The 20,218-nt window shown below is 27.3% G+C and overlaps 1 protein-coding gene across 2 annotated transcripts; it reads left to right on the top strand.

Moving 5' to 3' along the window:
* Nucleotides 1-900: 900 nt before the first annotated feature.
* LOC129971432 (RNA-binding protein cabeza-like) lies at nucleotides 901-18,478 on the top strand. Of its 2 annotated transcripts, none has more exons than XM_056085189.1 (13): nucleotides 901-1,018; nucleotides 4,017-4,047; nucleotides 4,996-5,074; nucleotides 5,502-5,649; nucleotides 6,069-6,482; nucleotides 7,057-7,111; nucleotides 9,517-9,551; nucleotides 13,824-13,877; nucleotides 13,963-14,060; nucleotides 14,168-14,297; nucleotides 16,624-16,840; nucleotides 16,957-17,229; nucleotides 18,260-18,478. In XM_056085189.1, the coding sequence occupies exons 1-13, from the start codon at nucleotides 1,006-1,008 to the stop codon at nucleotides 18,285-18,287; spliced, it is 1,575 nt and encodes a 524-aa protein (XP_055941164.1). In that variant the 5' UTR covers nucleotides 901-1,005; the 3' UTR covers nucleotides 18,288-18,478. The 2 variants fall into 2 exon arrangements, with proteins under 2 accessions (XP_055941164.1, XP_055941163.1); XM_056085188.1 differs by having other exon boundaries at nucleotides 6,069-6,494.
* Nucleotides 18,479-20,218: the final 1,740 nt, after the last annotated feature.

Genomic DNA, 20,218 nt, shown 5'->3' with positions numbered 1-20,218 from the left:
ATTAAAGACCAAATTTCATCACAGTTCGAAGAACTTTGGTATCCAAAAGAGACAGTAATGATGTTCCAAAACAGACAGTTTTATTTCCAAAAATTTCTTTTTCAGATTCAGAGTTTTCAACGTGGAGATTCGTTAGAATACCGAGCTTGAATTTTTTTAAGATTGTGAATTTTTTTCTGTATACATCGAATAAAAGAAAGTAAAAATGACTTACCGATTACCATCATAATTCAGTATAAGACTGCGGGCCGATATATGCTGTATCAGATGCCCGGTCTCATATATTTGAAACGTAACTCCATCAATTGGAATGTTAGATGTCAAAAAAGCCATGTCAAAAAATATACCGTCACAGTTACGTGACAAATCTAACAGCATAAGTGATATTAAACCTATCTACTACTTATCATAAGCTCATCAATGCAATTATACTATTTTCTGCTGCAATATACAAATCGGCTGTATGCATTTGACGTTTATTACGAGAGCATGAATATTCATTGACTTTTTTTTTTCTTCATTTCTCCCATGTGAAAACTACACATGCCAAGATAGAAGGCATTTAAAAAATAAAGCAATTTAATTTAATCGATTAAAATTTAATTTTGGTCTTAAAAAAATCTCTCAAACTATTCCATTTCCTAAAAAAGGTCTTTCGAAACATAGTGAGTAATGAAATATATTTACGTCAGAATACATATATTTATTTTTCATGAAAGATAAGGAGATTCATTTATTTCGATTCAAATAATTTTAGCTTACGTATTTCTTAATTTAAGTAAAGAATTCATTAATATTTTTTATGGATTTAATTTGACATTTGTTCAACTAAAAAGGCATATCTACATAGCAGTAATTAAAATTGTAAAACATTTTGGAGTATACATCTCAACTCTGTTCAGTTTGCCACTGTGCTATACCGGCAACTGGCGGAGTGTTGGCTTCGTCAAATTTTGTTATCCTAAATAACGTATAATTAGAAAGACTATTCTATAATATATCATTATGGGTGATCAACGTAAGTAGATTTATGTTATATGATACATTTATTATGCCTTAAACCCAGTTTTTAAGTTCTTTTGTAGATTTTCAGATTTTTGCTGTAGCGCCATTTTGTGTTTGAAGTAGCCATTTTACGGCAGAGATCTCAACATGCATTGTCTATTTTGATTACCTGAAATAAATTTTAAGGCGCTGATTTCTATTTTTACCAATATTAGTAAACATCTGCTGATTTCTAGTCTTTATAGCTATTAAAACACTTGTCCATTGTCAATGCCAAAATTTTCCAGAATATTCAATATTATCTATCAGTCTGATTAAAATTTAACACATTCATTTTTACAAGTAATTAATAGGCTCAATATCTTTCTACAGTCAACTCTTAAATTTTTTATTTTTCTTGGATCTGTACATTATTTTTTCGTCTGTGTTAAAGCATCGCCCTTTGAAATTTTTCCGATTTTGTGTAAATAATATTTAGCTTGTCAAAGGTTTTAAAAAAAAACTTTGATGTTGTATGATGGTACTAAATCAATATTAAAATTAAGGAAAATTTGAAAAGATTAAATGAAACAATTATGCATCTGTTTTAATTAAAACGTTAAAAACCCAAACAAAATTGAAGCGTTACTCGATTTTTTCAGAAAATTCTCCTATGCCCTTTTTTTAGTGTTGTGTAAAATATGCATTATTCAATTCAGTAAAGAATATTTTACATCTATTTGAAACATTTATTTGTTTTCCCGATTCTGATAGGAAAGTGACAAATGGATTATAGACATTTACATATTCAAATGTGAGTCCTAAATGCGACTAAATTACTGATAAATGAAATTTTCAAAAATATATTTTCTTTTAAAATTAATCAGTGCTCTGAAAAGGTAGTCCTTTTTATATGAAAGCCTTTGTATAAAAATCTAACAATTTTGTAGATAAATATTGGAGCATATGAATAATTAAATATATTACTTCTTAGTTTTTAAATTTCTGTAAAAATTATTTTTGTGATACTATGAGAACTACAAGGGATGATATATTAGGTTTGTTAAATTGTAGAAAATTGAATTTCTTTGATTCAAATTTGGAATGCAGCTGTGGGCTATTCCAAGTTCTAGTGGTCAAAAAATAAAACAAAACTTTAATTTACTATAAAATTGCAATGAATCATATGCATTAAAATTTGTAGGCCTCATGTAATTTGTATATGGGCTAATATAATTTCTTAAGAATATTATTATAATTGATCTTAATTTATCCAACAGTAACAAATCAAAATGTATATCATTTGATTCCAACTTGAATTAAGTGTAATGTGTACCATTCTTGACATTTAGAAATTTCATGGTTGAATTTAGCAAAAATACCAGTGATGGCTGCGAGTTATTTAATATATGAACTATATGTTGTAATATGCTTCTATGTATCTAACTAAAGAAATGTGTTATGTCAATTTAATTATCATTAATTTAAATTTCATTTCACATCCTGAATTTCTGTTAAATGTTTTAAATTAATTTTTTTATCAAATCTATAAATTTCTTTTAAATGCATTAAAACTGTATTTTAAACTATTTAAATGATACTCTGTAATTTCAAATTGAGTTCTCTTACTGTAGAAGAAAAAAATATTGCAAATACTGCACATTAAAAAAAATCTTGAAATTCAGTTTTTAATTTTTGACTATAAAATACTTGAACAGCTAAAATTTTAAGATAATTTTGACACTCTTTGGAAAATCAAATAAGTTGCAGGTGGGTATTGCATTTGTTAAAGTTTTTTTATACAACAAAAAAAAATATAGCTGTTATTTTAAAAAAAACAATACTTTGATGTACAAGCAAAATTAGAATTGTTCTTTTTTTTAAATGCTGTAAAATGGAAGCCATATGATACGAGATATACATGCCTTTCTGCAGGAAATTTTGCTGATTTATAATGTTTAATAAATCTTCTTATTTTCGATTTGTGGAACACAAATTATAAAATATTTTTTTAAATCAAAGGAGCTATAAAAATTGTAAATAAGATGCGAGAAAAATGTTCTGGTAAAAGATTCAGTACAAATTGATTTCACTATCTTATAATAAATAAACTCAAGCAGCATTGCAAAATAAGTGTAAGTGTCCATGATATTACATTTTCTTCCTACCTTCAAAGTGTTTAGCGATTTAGCAGCAACCAACTTCATTTGAGTGTTTTCATCTCTTGCATTGATTTTTACCATTGGAAAATGAATAATTTCATTAAAATAAAGAGTCCTAAACAGTGAAATATATATGAAGAAAAATGTTCTCATTCCTATTCTTCATATTACATCTTTTGAATTTTTTTCCCTTAGAAAACTTTTTTTGGAGGGGGGGAATTGAGTAATCTGGTAAAGCTAATAATTTTTTACCAACTTCAGCCGTATTATACTAAACACTTAACTTAGATAACTTAAGTTCTAAATTGTCTAAAACTTACCTATTTTCTATTCTTACTGTGCTTACAATTTAATGGTAGCAATCTAACATGACTTATCAGTGATATATTCTTAAAATTTATGAATATTAATTTTTAGAAAACTTCTTTTTTTAAAAATATATATTATTTTGATAAGTTTTTTTAATTATGCAATTTTTATGTTTAAAGTAAATATTAAGGTAATTGACAAAGTATTAACTTGCAACCTTATTTTTTTCTACAATGATATGGATTAAAAATAGTTAATTTTCTGATTTGAAAAATCCCAAGTAATGGCCAATTAAAGTTTAAAGGAATTAGTCTTTATTTAAGAAAAAAAATTCAATCTTTTCTAATATAAAAGTGACTATAATTTCTGTGAATTACAATTTTTGTATGTTAAGAATTAAACTAAATGGTTTGTTACCAAATACTAATTGCTTATTGGTTTTTTTATAATACCATATAAAATAATAGGTTTTTATTTAATTTTTCTTCTTTTTTCTGTATATTAATGTTTTTATATTCTTTTGTCATTTCTTGACTGAAATGAATGCTTTTTATTTTTCAGAATATTCACAGTATCCTGCTGGTCAAGCTGGGTAAGTAGTGAATTATTGCATTTAATTGCATTCTGTAGAAAAATATTTGAAAAATAATTCTTAAAATCAAAAGAATTTATACACAGTCATTCTGAATTGTTCACAAAATGCCTTTCAAAATTGATTGATACAAATAGTATATTAAAATAATTAATATTAAATAAAATAATTGATATTTGTTACTCTATCTAATTAAGATATTGAATTTCTTTTTATTAACTTTGTAAACTTGAATTTGTTTTAAAAAACTAATAAAACAATTAAGTATTTTAAATATAAGCATTTATTTTCTTGATAAATAGATCCTTTTGAGATTCAATTAAAAATGTTTTAAAAAAATAATTTTGAGCAAATATATATATATTTTAGTGACTAAATTGCAATTGCAGGATTTAATTAGAGGATTCAACTGAAAAAAACCCCTACTAATAAAAAGAAATCTTGCATAATGAAATAGAGCTCTTGAAAACATGCTGTGAAATGTAATTAAAAAAAATTACTTTTAAAAGCTTAAAAGGTTTACTGAATGAACAAAGATTTCTGATTAAAAGCTTTATTTAATTCTGAGCATTGTAATTGGCTAAAATATTAGAAGTTCGTATCATATTTTAGTTGTGTAGCTTACAAAATGATACGAGATAAATTTACTTGCCTTTTGCAAGATCAAATTAGGTGTAGAAACACAATATTTACTTAGGTGATTTGTAGATTGTTTAAATTAAAATACATTACAAATTCATATAAAATTATTTTTTAAAAATATTTAATTATCTTTGTGAGGGATGGATAAAGTCTCATTTAAGATGTTCCTCCCTTTCAAAAATATCTTTAATAATGTGGTCGTCAATTTGTTAACTTTTAAGATTTTATCATATTTGAGATATAATAGGGTACTTTTTAAAGAAAATTTCACTAGTAAATTTCCTATTAAAAATTTTATTTTTTCAGATATTCTTATGGAAGTTATGGTGGAGATGCTTCTTATTCTCAAAGTGGTTATGGAGGATCTAGTGCAGGAGCATATACTGTAAGTTTTAGGTTCAATATTTTTAATGAACAAATTATTAAATTATTTTTCTAGTAAATAGTAATCTTTGCAAAGACACTTGTATATATTCTATATAAAATGTGATGCCAGATATTTTTAAAAAATTGATCAGATTTCAAGTATATGTATTTCTTTTAATGGAATCTTGTATGTATAATTCTCATTTATAGAAGTTTGTAAATTTTTATCTTTTGTTAAAAAATGATCTGTAAAACTTTTCTATATGTAACAGATTTTATTTTTAAATCCCTTTCATATTTTTTTTTATTAAGTTGAGATTAATCTATGTGATCTGTTTTAATTTTGAAAATCCTGATATTGAATCAACTTCAATTTATAAAATCTTTTTGTAATACTTAATGAATTTCTCTTGAAAAATTTGACAAATCATTTCTTTATTTTTAAGGGATCAACCTCAACAAATTGGGGTGGCTCTGCAGCTCCTTCAGGTAATGCAGCTTATGGATCCTATGGTGCTGATCAGTATGGATCCAGCCAATCTCAGCAGTACAGCTATGGTCAGCAACCAGCTGCCTCTTCTTATTCTGCTGGAAGTGAGTGTTCATGTCATTCGTATTAAAAATAGAATAATTCTTGAGGCTTAATACATAAAATTTACCTTATTAAATTTGTTTTGTTATTTTCAGCTAACAAATTATGCTATGGTGATTTGTTTTTGCTATTTTGTTAAATGTTTCTTTATACTTTTTTTGCTATTATACATGGTGTACCTGAATGTCTTATGTGCTCTGAGGTGCTATAGGAATTCTTTGTTGGAGCATTTTTTATATTTCATGGACTTGTTTTGGACAAATGTATTTCAACGACAATTGGTGACATTCAGAAGTAATACTGGCAATTCTATAATGGGAATTTGCTCTTTAAGATGGTTATCCTAGCACTGATGCATATGGCAGGATGGCAGCCATGTTGTCATAGATTTTATGTGTACTGAACTTCCAATTTTCAACAGGCTATTCTGCTTCTGCTCCTCAAAGTCAGTCTGCTTATTCTGGTTCCCCAGGTTATGGCTCTTACGGTGGATCAGCTCCTACGGGTTATGGTAGTCAACCTCCTAGTGGTGGTGTAGGTTCATCTGCAGCACCTCCAACTCCAGCATATAGTGCAGGAGCACCATCAACTGGAGCATCATCTGCTCCTCCTGTTGGGGGTCCACCAGCACAAGGACCGCCTGGTCACAGCATGCCTCCACCTCCTGGTGGATATGGTGGTCCACCTCCTGGTAATGATTACAATCGTCCTCCTGGTGGATATGGTGGTCCTGTGCCCCCAGGTGGACCTGGACCTATGGGTGGTGGACCTGGTGGAGATTCATATGGCGGTCCACCAATGGGTGGCTATGGTGGTGGACCTGGAGGTGGAAGAGGTGGGTTCCAAGGTAATAATAAGCATGATAAATTTTTGTATGCATGCAAATATTAGTTTAATATCTTGGTAAGAAGTTTCTTTTGCAGTGAAGAATTTTTAAGCTTTTATAAAGTCGTGATATTTATATATTATAAATGGAAATTTACTGGTTAGCTGTCTTTTTGATAAATATTTTATTTTATAAAATTATAATATAAAAACACATTTACATAAATTTTGATCTATTTTCTCTTGATATCTACAAGGTTTGCTTTTTTAAAAGTTGTAAAACAACTTTCCTTTTGTTTTAAGTTTATTTGCATTAATGAGTTAAGTTATTGATATAAGTAAAAAAAAAAAAATCATATTTTTGCTCAAATTCCTTGATCACATAAACATTTGATTATCACTAATATTTATCTGAATGTTTTGTTTATAATTAGATGAATTCCTTTGTAATACTAAATAATTCATTTTTATGTAAGTAAAAGCTTTCTGTACATGTTAGGGATTCTTTTTAAATGATGTTCTAATTTTACTTCATATTTTGTTTAAACTGAACTAGTCACAATTTTTCTAAACTCTTTATATAGGAGGCCCTGGTGGATTTGATCGAGGTAGCCGTGGAGGCGGAGGTGGTGGTTTTGGGTAAGTGTTATTATTTCTTAGTAATTTATTCTGGATTGTTGTAAATTCTTATATCTTTATATTAATTCTCCTAAAAATATCCTCCAAAGGATTTAAATCTAATCTTGCTAATGGAAAGCATTGCTTGTATTCAAAATTTTCTTAAGATTGCAGCTTATTGCTGTTATTTCTTGATAGATAAAAGAAAAATGATTTTTAACTTGTATAATAATTAGTATTTATGGAGTATTTTCTTAATGAGCATTATGTGGTATTCTTAATACAATTTATTCTGTGAGAAAAATAATTACAAATATTAACTTTGAGCAGAGTTTTCTTAAACATGTTCAAGAAATGATTTATTATGAAAGCATTTTATAACATGCTTAGTTTTTTTTAGAGATTTTTATTATTTGGTCAGTTACAGTTAATCTGTTTTCTACTTTGCCCATCTAGTGCTGTGTAAAACCTTCATGAAATTATTTAATTTCTTTTGTCTATACAAGCAGAAATCTATATAAAATTTAGTGTAAAATGATTTGCTTACTGTGAGGATATTTTAGAATTGGTTTATATAAAATAATTTGAAAGATAAGAGAAAATAAATATTATTTTGATGAATTAAGCAGGAACACACAAGCAATGTTTTACTAAAATGAAGAATTGTTAATAAATCTTCTAGAATGCACTGGTAATTATACTTTAACTCTGTACATGAGCAGTTTTCTTTAATTTTAGACTGTTCTAACGGAATTGTAAGAAGTCTAAGAATATTGTATATATGGATACACCCTTTATACATTTTTGTTTTTAACATATTCTATTTTTTATTCATATTCATCCTGCCCTTTAATAATAAACTGGTGATGCAAAGTTTACTTTTTCTATATTCTATACAAAATATGAAGGTATGATTGATAGTTTCTTCATATATTTGCTAAATTATACATTACTGACTTGGTTATTCTTTTCTGTATCTGAAAAGTGGTGTAATAATGAAATTCTGTTGGTTGAAGTTTCAATGCTGTCATGTTTAGTTGTCATTTCAGCTCGTACATGGTTGTGGTGTGAAATATGATTGCCAGTGTTGGCAGTGTTTAAACATTTTCATTTTTCTAAAGGAAAGTAAATGGACGGAGTATTAAATTATCCAACAATTTTTAAATTTTTATATTGGAAAATTAGTATTGGGTTTGTATGTGGTAAGTTTTCATTATGAATATTTAAAATGCTTTTTCCCTTTATTCTCCAAGTATTTAAAAAAAGTTTTTGGATTCAGTTTAATATTAATACAAAGATTTCTTGTTTTTCTTGTATCTAGTATATCCTTAAACAATTTTCTTTTAATGCATATATTCTGTAGTTTATCATTAGGAATTATGTGAATTGTATGTTTAAATTAACTGAGGTTTTTTATACTTAAATTTCTTTCAGTGTTTCTATCTTTGTGGTTTTATTCATAAATTTTGTTATGAAATACAAAGCCCATTATCTAATTATATACATTTATAACGATTGATGTTTTCAACCATTCTCATAAAATAAGTAACCTCCCTCTTACCTTCCCAAGGGTGACTTTCCTGTTGATGAAAGGGTTATTATAATAAGACATTTTCTGCAGGAATGTCTTTTAGTTAATTATAACAATCAATTTTTTGAATTGAGTTCTTCATGTTTTAGAGTTAAATTTCATAGAGTAAAATAAGGATGGTCAAAATTTTAACCTTTAAAATGTATGGAAACTTGTTGGTGTCAATATTTATTGGTCTATGAAAATAGACCTGGATAATAGAAACCTATGCATTTAAGACACTCATTAAGCGCAGTGTATTGATCATCATTAAAAATTGTATAGAAAATAGGAGTATATGAACTATTTCTATGAACTAATCACTATTTTAATGATTATTTTGTTTCCAAAATAATCAAAAGATGTTATAAGGATTTTGAAGAACTTTCTGTAAAACATTGGGTTGTGAGACTATCAACAATTAGCTTTGCTTTTTAAATATTGTTTAAAATTTATCTAAAATTATCAATAAAAATGATTGAAATGGATATATTTATTCTATAATCTAAAAGGCTAAAAAGTCATTCTCATCTCTCACAATATTTGTAACTGTTATTGTGTAAAAAAAAAAAAAAATCACTTAACATTGATTACTTTAATTTTACCTACATTTGGGCAAAGGTATTGTATAACTTGTTTTTATATTTCATGTTAATCAATCCTAGTATACCCTTTTTGCATTTTTCAAGTTGTTTGAAGTTATGTATGATGCTCATTTAATCCGCATAAGCGGTTTGTTTTATTAGTACTTGTTCAATAAGGTGTTATTATAAAATGCCCACCATTAAACTGTTGAAGTCATCTTGAAGTTGCAAGTTATGAAGTAATGCTCATACTGAATCTGCTTCGTTTTTAGTAACCAAGGTCCTGGCCGCGGAGGTTTCAACAAAGGTAACGGTACCACTGAGTGGTTCATTAAAAGTTCCTTACATTTTTATTAAAGCAATTAAATGGCTAGTTTAATATTAAATGTTCATATTCATCTACTGCAAATACTTTTCTAATCCAGTTAAATTTGATTTTTTCAAATTTAATTTTGCAAAACAGGGTGTCTACTGGGATCTCTCAGAATCTGTTTCTCAAATATGCATGCAAAGTAAAAGTTATCCCCGGATTTTTAAATTTACATGAGTAATATTGTAATTATCCTTAAAATCTGTTTTAGAATTACATTAATTTTTCTAAGATTTTTATCCTATTTTTTAAAAAATTATATCTAGTAGACACTCTGATTTATTGGAAACAATGTGCATGATCTGTGTATTCTATCATGTAAGAATTATGAGATGCAGAAATAGACTTAAATAATCTGTGTAGAAATATTATAGTTTATCCTTTTTTTTCTGACTTTCGAACCACTTAATCTAATTCGCTAATTGTCTTTTATGGTATAAATGTTACAGTGACAGGATTTTGTGGAAAATAAATTTTTTAAAAATCTTATTTTCTGTAATGGCATGATAATCCTATGAGGCATTAATATAGTATACTTTACTATTATTGATAAAAATTATTTTTAACCTGATTTCTTATATTTAGTATTTTTTTATTATTATTTCTTATATTAGATATTTTTTACATATTAAATTTATACATTTTTACAATTAATAATTAGTTTCTCAGTTTAATCAGAAAAATATCTTCTAAAATTTTATTCTTATTTTATTAATTTTAAAATTAAAACTTTTACTTATCTTGGTATAAAATTGTGTGTGATATGTGCAGTATAAATTGTCATAATATCAATCAATATTTTTCAAAATTATATTTATTACACCAAAAGAACAGTTCTTTTCTGTAGTTTGGTTTAAGATTGTTTTGGCAAATAGTGTAGAGATCTGTATTTTACTTATTGTAGAAATGTTTAAAAAACTGAATAAGAATTGATTTTGGAAATTGTGAAAGATTGGTGTGATGAATACAACAGAGTTGCTAATGTTATAAAAATGACAAAAAAAATGTGAATTTTTGTCTAGGGCAAGAAAATTCTTCACCTGTAATAAATCTTTAAATATTTGGTTGGGGGTAGATTAATCATTTTTCATGTTAGACAAGGCTTCTTAAAAGAAATTTCTTTAGATTTGATTTGTTTATATTGAATAGAGAACTAGAACTTATTGTCTCACTAAAATTTTGTTTTTCTGTTCTAATTTTTTTAAAAACGGGCATACATTTTACCAAAACCTTATGTAACTTCAGTGAATAATTGTTCAGTGATTAACATTTGGAACAGTGTTGAAGCTCTTTGAATTAAAGTTGATTAAATTTTTTTATCTTATCCTTATATTTTATAAAATATGAAACTGGGCAAAGAAAAGATACATCCCTCCTTCTCTTAAAAATTTATAGTTCTCTACACCTGGGTCTTCTTCATCCAAAGATTATTGCTACAGATAATGAGTTGGTGAATGTGATGTGAAACAATTTTATTCTGAAACAATGCTGATATCATTCTAGATATTGCCCAGATCTAATTCTATTTGGAAATGTTATGACTTTAAAATGCGTATGGTTTGGTCATAACGGATTATATACTACCAATAAATATTAAATTGATTCTATGGTGCTAATCTGTCTATAGTAAAATTACTAAAAACTTATTTACCTTGGGGGTAGGATTCTGAAATGTAAATATTTACTGTGTGCTACATAGATGAAGACTTGGCTCTTGTCATTTTTTTTAAATTAGGTTTTCACTGTTTACTGTATCATAATTATTTTCAAAAGCCTTTGCCTTATATATATATGTGGATATTTTACCTTTATTCCCTAATGAAAATTTTCTATTGAATTGATATTAGTTTATATGGTCTGTTTCAGATTCGTTTCACAACATTAAAAGGTTTAATTCCAGTTGAAACTTATGCAATGTAATAAATATAATATAAAAAAAATGAAAAATATAAAGTAATTACATAAAACAAATTTGAGTATACTTACTATATACTATGAAACATCACAGCATCATAAATAAGAATACATGTCAGTTCTGAAAACTATGATCTAAGTTAAAGATTCGTTGAAAATAAGCAAGACATAGATTTTAAAGGAAATAGAATTTATATTATATATTGGATTTGATTCAGTGTACTGGATTGCCACATTGCAAGTTTAAAAGAAATTTTAAAATATTCACCCTTTGTGTTTGTGATCAATTAATTAGTCTACATCTTCCATTTGAATGAGATACTGAATGATGTGCAGATTTGGGTTGGGTATTTCTAGAAGTTAAGTTTCAGTTCTTTATGCTAAAAATAAATTATAATGCTACAGAGTGCTTATCCTGTTGGAAGATCTTGCACCAGAAAATGGAATTGAGTCTTCTCATTGTAGCATAAAAGAAAGATATTTTGATTAGGCAAATAAATATTTCCAACTCAGTTTCTTGCTGTGATAGATATTGTAAAAGAGAATTAACATTTTTTTCATTGCAAGTTATTAATAACAATACAATATTGAAATTCATTGTGCTGGAGAGAACTTATCTTTTTAAATAAATATATGAGTTGTGTGGTGTCAATATAAAATTTTTTACAGGGATGTTTATTGCTTTATAATAAAACTGGTTAAATTATTTGTCACTGTTTAGAGTTGTATGAAAATTTATATTTGGCAAATTATATTTGCTTTCATGACATTAAATGAAAAAAATGGGAAAGAGAAGATTCATGTTTTAAGGTGTATACTGTTAACCTATGGATAATATTCATCCTCTTCAAATTCTATGTAGATGGCGATACACGTCTTTTTTTTTCTTTCTTTTTTTTTTAAAAAAAAAGATTGTTTTAGTGAAGACAAACATGATCAAAATTGTTGTAATCAGTTATAAAAGTGCTACAAATCTTAAGGATGCGATGTTGTTGAAGTAACCATTTCAGTTTACATTTATAATTAACTTTAATCTGGTTTTTATTAGTGAAATCAAAAGGTGGTTAAAGTGTTTGATTTAGTCCATACACTCTTGGAACTATATAGGTAATTGCCGAATTGATATTTTTTTCTGCCGAGTGTTTTCATTCATATAAGAAGGTTATTTCTTCTGTTTTCACAATCTGATTAAGGATTAAATTTACATATTTAGGTTTAATTTTTTAAGATTTGTCAGACGATATTGCTTCTATACCTATAATGTGGGGCTGTGATCGAACTAAGTTTAAATTAAGTATGTCTGAAATTGAGAATTGAGGACTTGTATTCCTCTAAAAATTCAAGTTTTTTTAGCAAATGATTAATGTGGAAAATTATAATAGAATTTTATGAAGATACATTTGGGTTATCACTTACAAAAAAAATAAAAAAAGCTTTTTAAGTTGGCTAGTATTTATAAACTTCTCTTTCAACTGTATGGATGGATTCAAATTTCTGTCAAATGGAATCAAATCTGTAGACACATGTTCATAAATTGGTTATCAGTGATTGGAAGATTGATTTTACGTGCATTGAAGTTTTCATGTATATAATGTGTTATTGGTTTCTATTATGATTTTTTAATTTATTCATTTTTGGTTACCAGTACTGTAATTAGAAATGGTCATTTGCTTTTCAAAAAGCGTTTTTATGTCGATAAAAAAAGGTTTTCCTATTGTATAAATTCAGATAAAAATCTGAATCTTTGACGAAATAGAATATTCACATTTGAATGAGTTAGTGAAATGAGTTGATAATATATATATTCGTACTTAAAATAAGTTCCTTTGTTTATACTTGTTCTTTTCTGATTGTGTGCATGTGTATGGAAAAGGAAAATAGGTGGCTATAATACTGAGGCTCATATATTTCAATCTCATGGTATGTCATCTTGGGAAATAGTTATGTCAGGATGTAAATGTAAATTAATGATCTTTCGTGTGATAATTGGCACATGTGCTAAAAGTTGGGATGAAAATGCTTCATTATGGTTTTCATAGAAGTTTTTTTTAAAAAAATAATTTCACAAAATGTGATTAATTTGAATTTTTAAATCACTTGCATGGCGTTTTTCATTTCTACATTAAGGAATTATGTTTAGTATTCAAGAATACACGTTCATAGTTTTAAAATCAATTTTTTTTCTTTATATAGATTATTATACATCTTAATACTTATTTCAGTTCAATAATTATTTTATATTGATGCATAGTATTCAATTATTTACCACCCTTTAACCAAGAACTCTTGTCCTAGGTGGTAGAGGCGGTGGCTACTCTTACAATGGTGGCGGCGGCAACAATTATGGAGGTGTGTTAAAGAACTTTATAATTTTTATTTTGGTATGTAGCTTCTCTTTTACTGCTGTGTACTTATTCATTCAAAAATATTTTAGGTGAGGAAATACAGGATACAGTTTTTGTGTCTGGACTTCCTGAGGGTGTTCGCGAGGATGAGCTTTCAAATTATTTTGGAGCAATTGGCGTAATTAAAGTAAGTTCTTATATAAGAATTTAGTTTGAATTCTTGAATTGGAAGCTTAAGTTTTTCAAAAGTTGCACTAATTTATTTAAAACTAAATTTGATTAATTTTAATATAGATGGATAAGAGAACTGGAAAGCAAAGGATTTGGATTTATAAGGATAAAATCACAGGTAAAGGTAAAGGAGAAGCTACAATCACTTATGATGATCCTCCTACTGCAAGCTCTGCTATAAATTGGTTTGGAGGTAAAATATATTTCCTAAGATGTTGATTCTTCAAACCCATACTCCTTTTTGTTTAAATGTGTTTGCATGCCATTTTATTTATTCATTTATTTTTGGTAAAATGTTTTTTCCAGCATTTGGGATCAAACTACCTGAAAAACTGAGTTCAAAATAAAAATTTAAATTCATTAAAAGTAAATTTGTATGATGAGATAGTTGAAAAGTTTTGTTAGTAATTGGAAAGGAAATAAAATATTCATAAAGCAAATATGAGAATATTAATCTGGTAAGGTTCTCCTAAAATTTCTTCAAAACTTGATAAATATCTAAGTTTTTTTTTTTTTTTTTTTTTGCTTGCAAAAAGTTGTATTTAAAGGGAATTTTTCAAATTTTACAAACTAGAAATAACTTTAAGACTTAAATAAATTTTTTTCAAGTTACTAGGTGAATTTACAATGTAACGTTCATGATTTGAGTAGAAATGGTTAAATTGAATTCACTCTTGAATTTTAATCAAATTTAAGTACTGTGATTATGTAGGGGTTTGAAGATAACAAATTCGTATAGTTTGCACTAAAAATTAACTAGTATCGCTTATAAATGAATGAAATCTTTTGATATATTTTTTAAATTTTAAATTGGCTTACTACTCCTGCATCCAATTTGAAAATCCCCTTATTAAAGAAGTTTTACAGGAGTGGTTCAAGTTATAAAATGTTCAGAATATAAAGTTTAGATGATCAAATAACAAATGGTCGGAATCTTAGAAATGATCAGACGGACCCGGCAGTTCAATTGAATAACTAAACCTTATGAATTAGAAAAGAACTTATGGTTACTTATTCCCTAGCCTTCATGCTAGGACAGGAAAAAAAAAAAAAAATTTTTAAAATAATAATTCTTGAAATTATTTAATTTCTCTTTCTAAATTATGAAATTCTTTAAATTCTGTAACAGATTTGTTATATAAAGAGTTAAGTATTTCAAAAAATAAATGAAATCATTATAGTAATAATTGAAATTTTTTTATGGGCTTTTCTTTATTTACATGGTTTCCATGTTGTCCAGTAATGCCATTACTAATATCTTTAAGGCAACTCATCAGATGAGTTCTTCATATCTGCTAGAGTGTATCTGAATACCATTTTGTTTTGATCAATTGTGGGCAAATGACCTATCACTTCTCCAAAACAATTATAGGTGGTTTGTTATGCAAGCAATGAAGCTGCATATGAAAATAGCCTTATCCTTCCATCCGAAACCATTACAACCAAACCTATACTAATATATATTCTCCAACACTTATGGAAATTCTGTAGTTACTATGAAAGTTAAGATAAACAATGTAAAAATCTAGAAGAAATGAACATTTATACGAGAAACTACAAAATACACAAAATGCTCATTTCCTGAATCTTCACTCAAAAATATTTTTATAGTATGTCATCAGTACTATATTTATAGAAAAATATAGTGCTATATTTGTATAGTATAGTTTTATAGTTAGGAAGGGGGAGGGATAAAAGCCTGTTCCGACATGAATACAAAAACTGGAGTCGCTCTTCGTTGCAAAAGTGAGAAAAAATGACTTAAGACTTACTTATAAATACCTTACCAACAGTGTTAATTTGTTAGATCAACAAAATTATATTCTGTGATTTTATTTAAAAAAATATTGTATATTTAGTTAATAAAAAATGTTTTAAATAATTTTGAATAATACTTTAAAATATTTTTAACTAGTTTTAATTAGGAACTATCTATTCTTCACTAATTTGTTCATATTATATTATGTTATGTATTGGTAAAAAAAACAAAACACTACTGATGACTTGGTAGCTAATATTGGAGAGGGTATGTTAATATTTACTTCTTATAACATGTTTTTGCTTATGGTGTCAGCTACTACAAAGTTTTCCGTTCTATAGATTAATTAGCAGTCTATATTTTGAAAATCTTAAGAAGTAAAAGAAATATTATATTTTGAAAAGAACCCAAAATTGTATGAATCCAGTAAATAAATAAAAAGTGAAATGTCAAAAACTGTATTTTTTATGTATGATCTTAAAAAGAAATTTTCTTTATTTGGACTATTAACATCTGCTGGAAATCATCTTTCTGTTTTGTATATTTTTCTATTATTTTCTCAGTTTCTTCCAATATTAGGAGAGACAATATTTGCTTTTGTGCTGTGTATATGTATGTATGTATGTATGCAGGCAAGCAATTCTTTTTAAATATCAGTTATTTCTTAAAAGTTCATTTCTTTAACATTGAGCATTTTCTAGACATAAATTTGGAATGAAATTTCAAATGTGTTTTTAATGCATTCCCTTTGCAAATACAGGTAAAGATTTTCAAGGCAAAAAGATCAATGTTCAATTAGCCCAGCGTAAAACTCAACCATTTGGTGGTGGACCTGGTGGAGGCGGCGGCCGTGGTCGAGGTGGAGGAGGCCGTGGTGGCGGAGGCAGAGGAGGTGGTGGTCGAGATGATGGCGGACGAGGAGGAGACAGAGGATCTGGTGGCTCTGGCAGGGAAGGCGATTGGAAATGCATGAATCCGTAAGTATATTCAGAGTGCCTTTGGATTTCGAACTCAGTAATTTTTATTTATGTATATAATCTGTAAATGAAATTTAAAATTGATTTTGAGTTTTTTTTTTTTAATATTGTTACAGTGAGTGTGGTAATAATAACTTCTCATGGAGAGTAGAATGCAATAGATGTCATGCTCCAAGACCTGAAGGTGTTGGGGGTGGTGCACCACCAGAGGGTGGTTCCCGAGGATTTGGAGGTGGCGGCAGTGGCCGTGGTGGTATGAGAGGCGGAAGAGGTGGTGATCGTGGAGGTCGAGGAAGAGGTGGACCACCTGGAATGGGTGGTCGAGGTGGATTTGGGGGCGGCGGCCGAGGTGGGCCAGGTCGTGGAGGACCTATGAGAGGCGGACCTGGGTAAGATGTATTCTCAATTTATATTTTGTCATGATGCTGATGTCATATATATATATATGTTTGGATGACTTTAGTTTTGTATTGTAACAATGTATCTTGAGGAAAATGAGATTTTATTTTTTAAATATTACTTGATTACATTTTGAATTGTGTGAAACATTATTATCTAGTAGTGTTTCTCAAGCTTGTTTTTTGGGGCTCCAAAATATGCTTACTGCATCTTCCTTGATACCAGTGTTTTGAAACTGAAAATGCGATCATTTATGCAAGATATTATTTGTTAAAATTTGAAACTAAGTCTATTAAAATAGCTTTTCAGGGAAATTCAATTCCAATTTTAAAACTTAGTTTCTTAATTTTTGAAATGTGGTTTTAGTAAAATGGTGGTAGAATATCTAACCCATAATTGGAGATTGTAAATTTGATTTTTATCACTTATGATTTAATGTGTCTTGATTCAGTCTGTGTGGCAAGAATAACTCAAATAGGAGTCAACAATTCATTCTCCCTTTCTTAGGCCCCTCTTGCTTTTTATCTAAACAATATTCATAATGATTTCTTGTATGTATAGGTGAATGGGTTTCTATATTAATTTGTTTGTTTGTGTGGTTTCTATTTATTAAATTTTGTTTGTTTGTGTGGTTTCTATTTATTAAATTTTATTTGCTTGTGTGGTTCCTATTTATTAAATTCTGTTTGCTTGTGTGGTTCCTATTTATTAAATTCTGTTTGCTTGTGTGGTTCCTATTTATTAAATTCTGTATAAGAACAGTTTGTGGATTAAATTTTTGTGATTGGAAGAGGGAATAATAAACCACAAATTGATGCAGGTTTCTGTACATAACATTGTATTTTAAAGGCTTTCTAATTTTAATTCTATATATATAATCAAGAATAAAATATATATCAATGGGAATGATTTCTGTATATAAAACATTTTTTAGAACATGTAGTTAGAATGTTTGAGTATTCTTAGTAAATAATCTTGCAAAATAACAAAATTACTAATTTATGTTTTGTTATATTTCAGTGGAGATAGAAGATCGAAACCATACTAGTTCTTAATTACAGACTTAATCTTTTTATGAAGATTGAATTTCTTCATCAAATGGACTTTAAAGTTTTGCATCTGTCATTCTCATGGACTTATCATTTCATATAAATTTTAATAAAGTGTAAATGTTTCTTAAGTTTTGTTCTCCATTTCATAATCATGTGTATTTGTCAATAAAATCATTGCTGTTGAAAATGTAAATCTTTTTAATAGAAGACAAAATCTATATAAGTATATTTGTGCTGTAATGTTTTAGATGTATTGTTGGAGTTTGGCATTAAATAACCAAAAACACAGAAACTGCGGAGTTGAGCAAGTGATTTTTTTTAAAAAACTGATTTGAAAATGTTGATTTTAAATTCTTGAATAAACCAAATTCTCTGACTTTTGCAATGATAAGCACAAATGCATCATGTTAGCTCTATGATTAGAAATTTATGAATTACTTTTGAAAATAATTACTTTGAAAGTAATTTATCAAACTAATACTAAAATTAATTTCAAAAGTTTAATAGAATCAATCTATTATACATGAGGATTCTTCTTATATGATAATGAATATGCATGTATATTAATTTAGAAACTGCATGAGAATTTTTGAAAGTTTTTATTTGTACCAAAGTAAATACTTCAATTTTTACATTTTATTATTGCATCAGGGAATCACAATTCAGGGAGTTTGCCCTTTGTCTTTTTATCTGCATGCAGAACTGTGTGTTCCATCTTAACTATTTGACCATTTGTTTAATTCTATTTCCTTTTCTATGAATACCTTTTATTTAGGAATTTTGAGAATCAAGGAAAATATTTAAAAAATTGTTGAAAATATCCAAGACACTCAAATCATGAACTTTGAATATCTATTATTTAAAATAAAAACTAATAATTGTCTAGATATTTTAAAATGTAATGTGAATTAGTGATGCTGATATAAAAATCTGCCCATGGTTTATGACATACAGTTAAATGGCCAAAAGCACTGATAAATTTAAATACATTATTTCTCAAGTAATAGTTTTGAATTCCACTTTTAGATTCAAATATAGCATGAAGTACATAAACCAAACAAAATTGATATGCAGCTGTAAATTAAACATGCAATTTGCTTTTAATCAGTACTTGAGGAACTTTCATCAGTCCTTAAATTTTCAATAATATATAATATATAAACTGTTGAAGCATTGATTTTCATATTTTAGAAGAGGTAATTGGGTATATTACTTTTAAGTAATCTTCTAGTTAAGGATTAAAATTGTCTTTTTGTTTGTAGTTTTTAATTTAAGGTTGTTGATTTAGGGCCAATTTACAATCAGTCACAGTGGAAAGAGAAACTTTAACCTTCAAATATTAAAGTATTAAAAATGCCTGATTTTTCAAACTTTTAAAGGCAGTCCTTTTTATTTTATCTTTTAAATTACAAAATATAGGGATTTCATAAAATAAAACTTAATTTTAAATCGTATGTAAATAAAAGCAGTGTGTAAAGGCATGAAAGTCTTTTCAATCTGCAAAATAGAGGTTAGTTTCTAGAATTGCTATAAACTAAACTAAAATCGGAAGGCCGAGAATAAATTTTGTTAATAATAAAGTAGAAATTATAAGCAATAAAAACTTTTATGAAAGATAGAATTGCAAACTATTATTTAGATATTGTTATTACTTTTTGAGATTGGAAGGAATTTGTTTCTTTGTAAGTTTAATTTAAAATATTGAAGAAAGAAATAACATTTGTTTTTGAACATAAACACCGTTGGACTTGAAAACGAATTCTTCGAAATTCTGGTTTACTAACGGATACAGTTTTGAGAAGTACTTAGAGCCAATGATTATTTAACATCAGTATATTTTCATCTCATTTAACATCTGTATATACATATATTTCCTAAAAATTTCACATTTTAATTTTCCTTTATTTTTTAGTATTTTAAAAAAGTG

This window comes from Argiope bruennichi, chromosome 6, assembly GCF_947563725.1.
Source record: "Argiope bruennichi chromosome 6, qqArgBrue1.1, whole genome shotgun sequence".
Classification (NCBI taxonomy): domain Eukaryota; kingdom Metazoa; phylum Arthropoda; class Arachnida; order Araneae; family Araneidae; genus Argiope; species Argiope bruennichi.
Note: the sequence above shows the minus strand (reverse complement) of the source record. Positions and strands in the feature narration are given on the sequence as shown.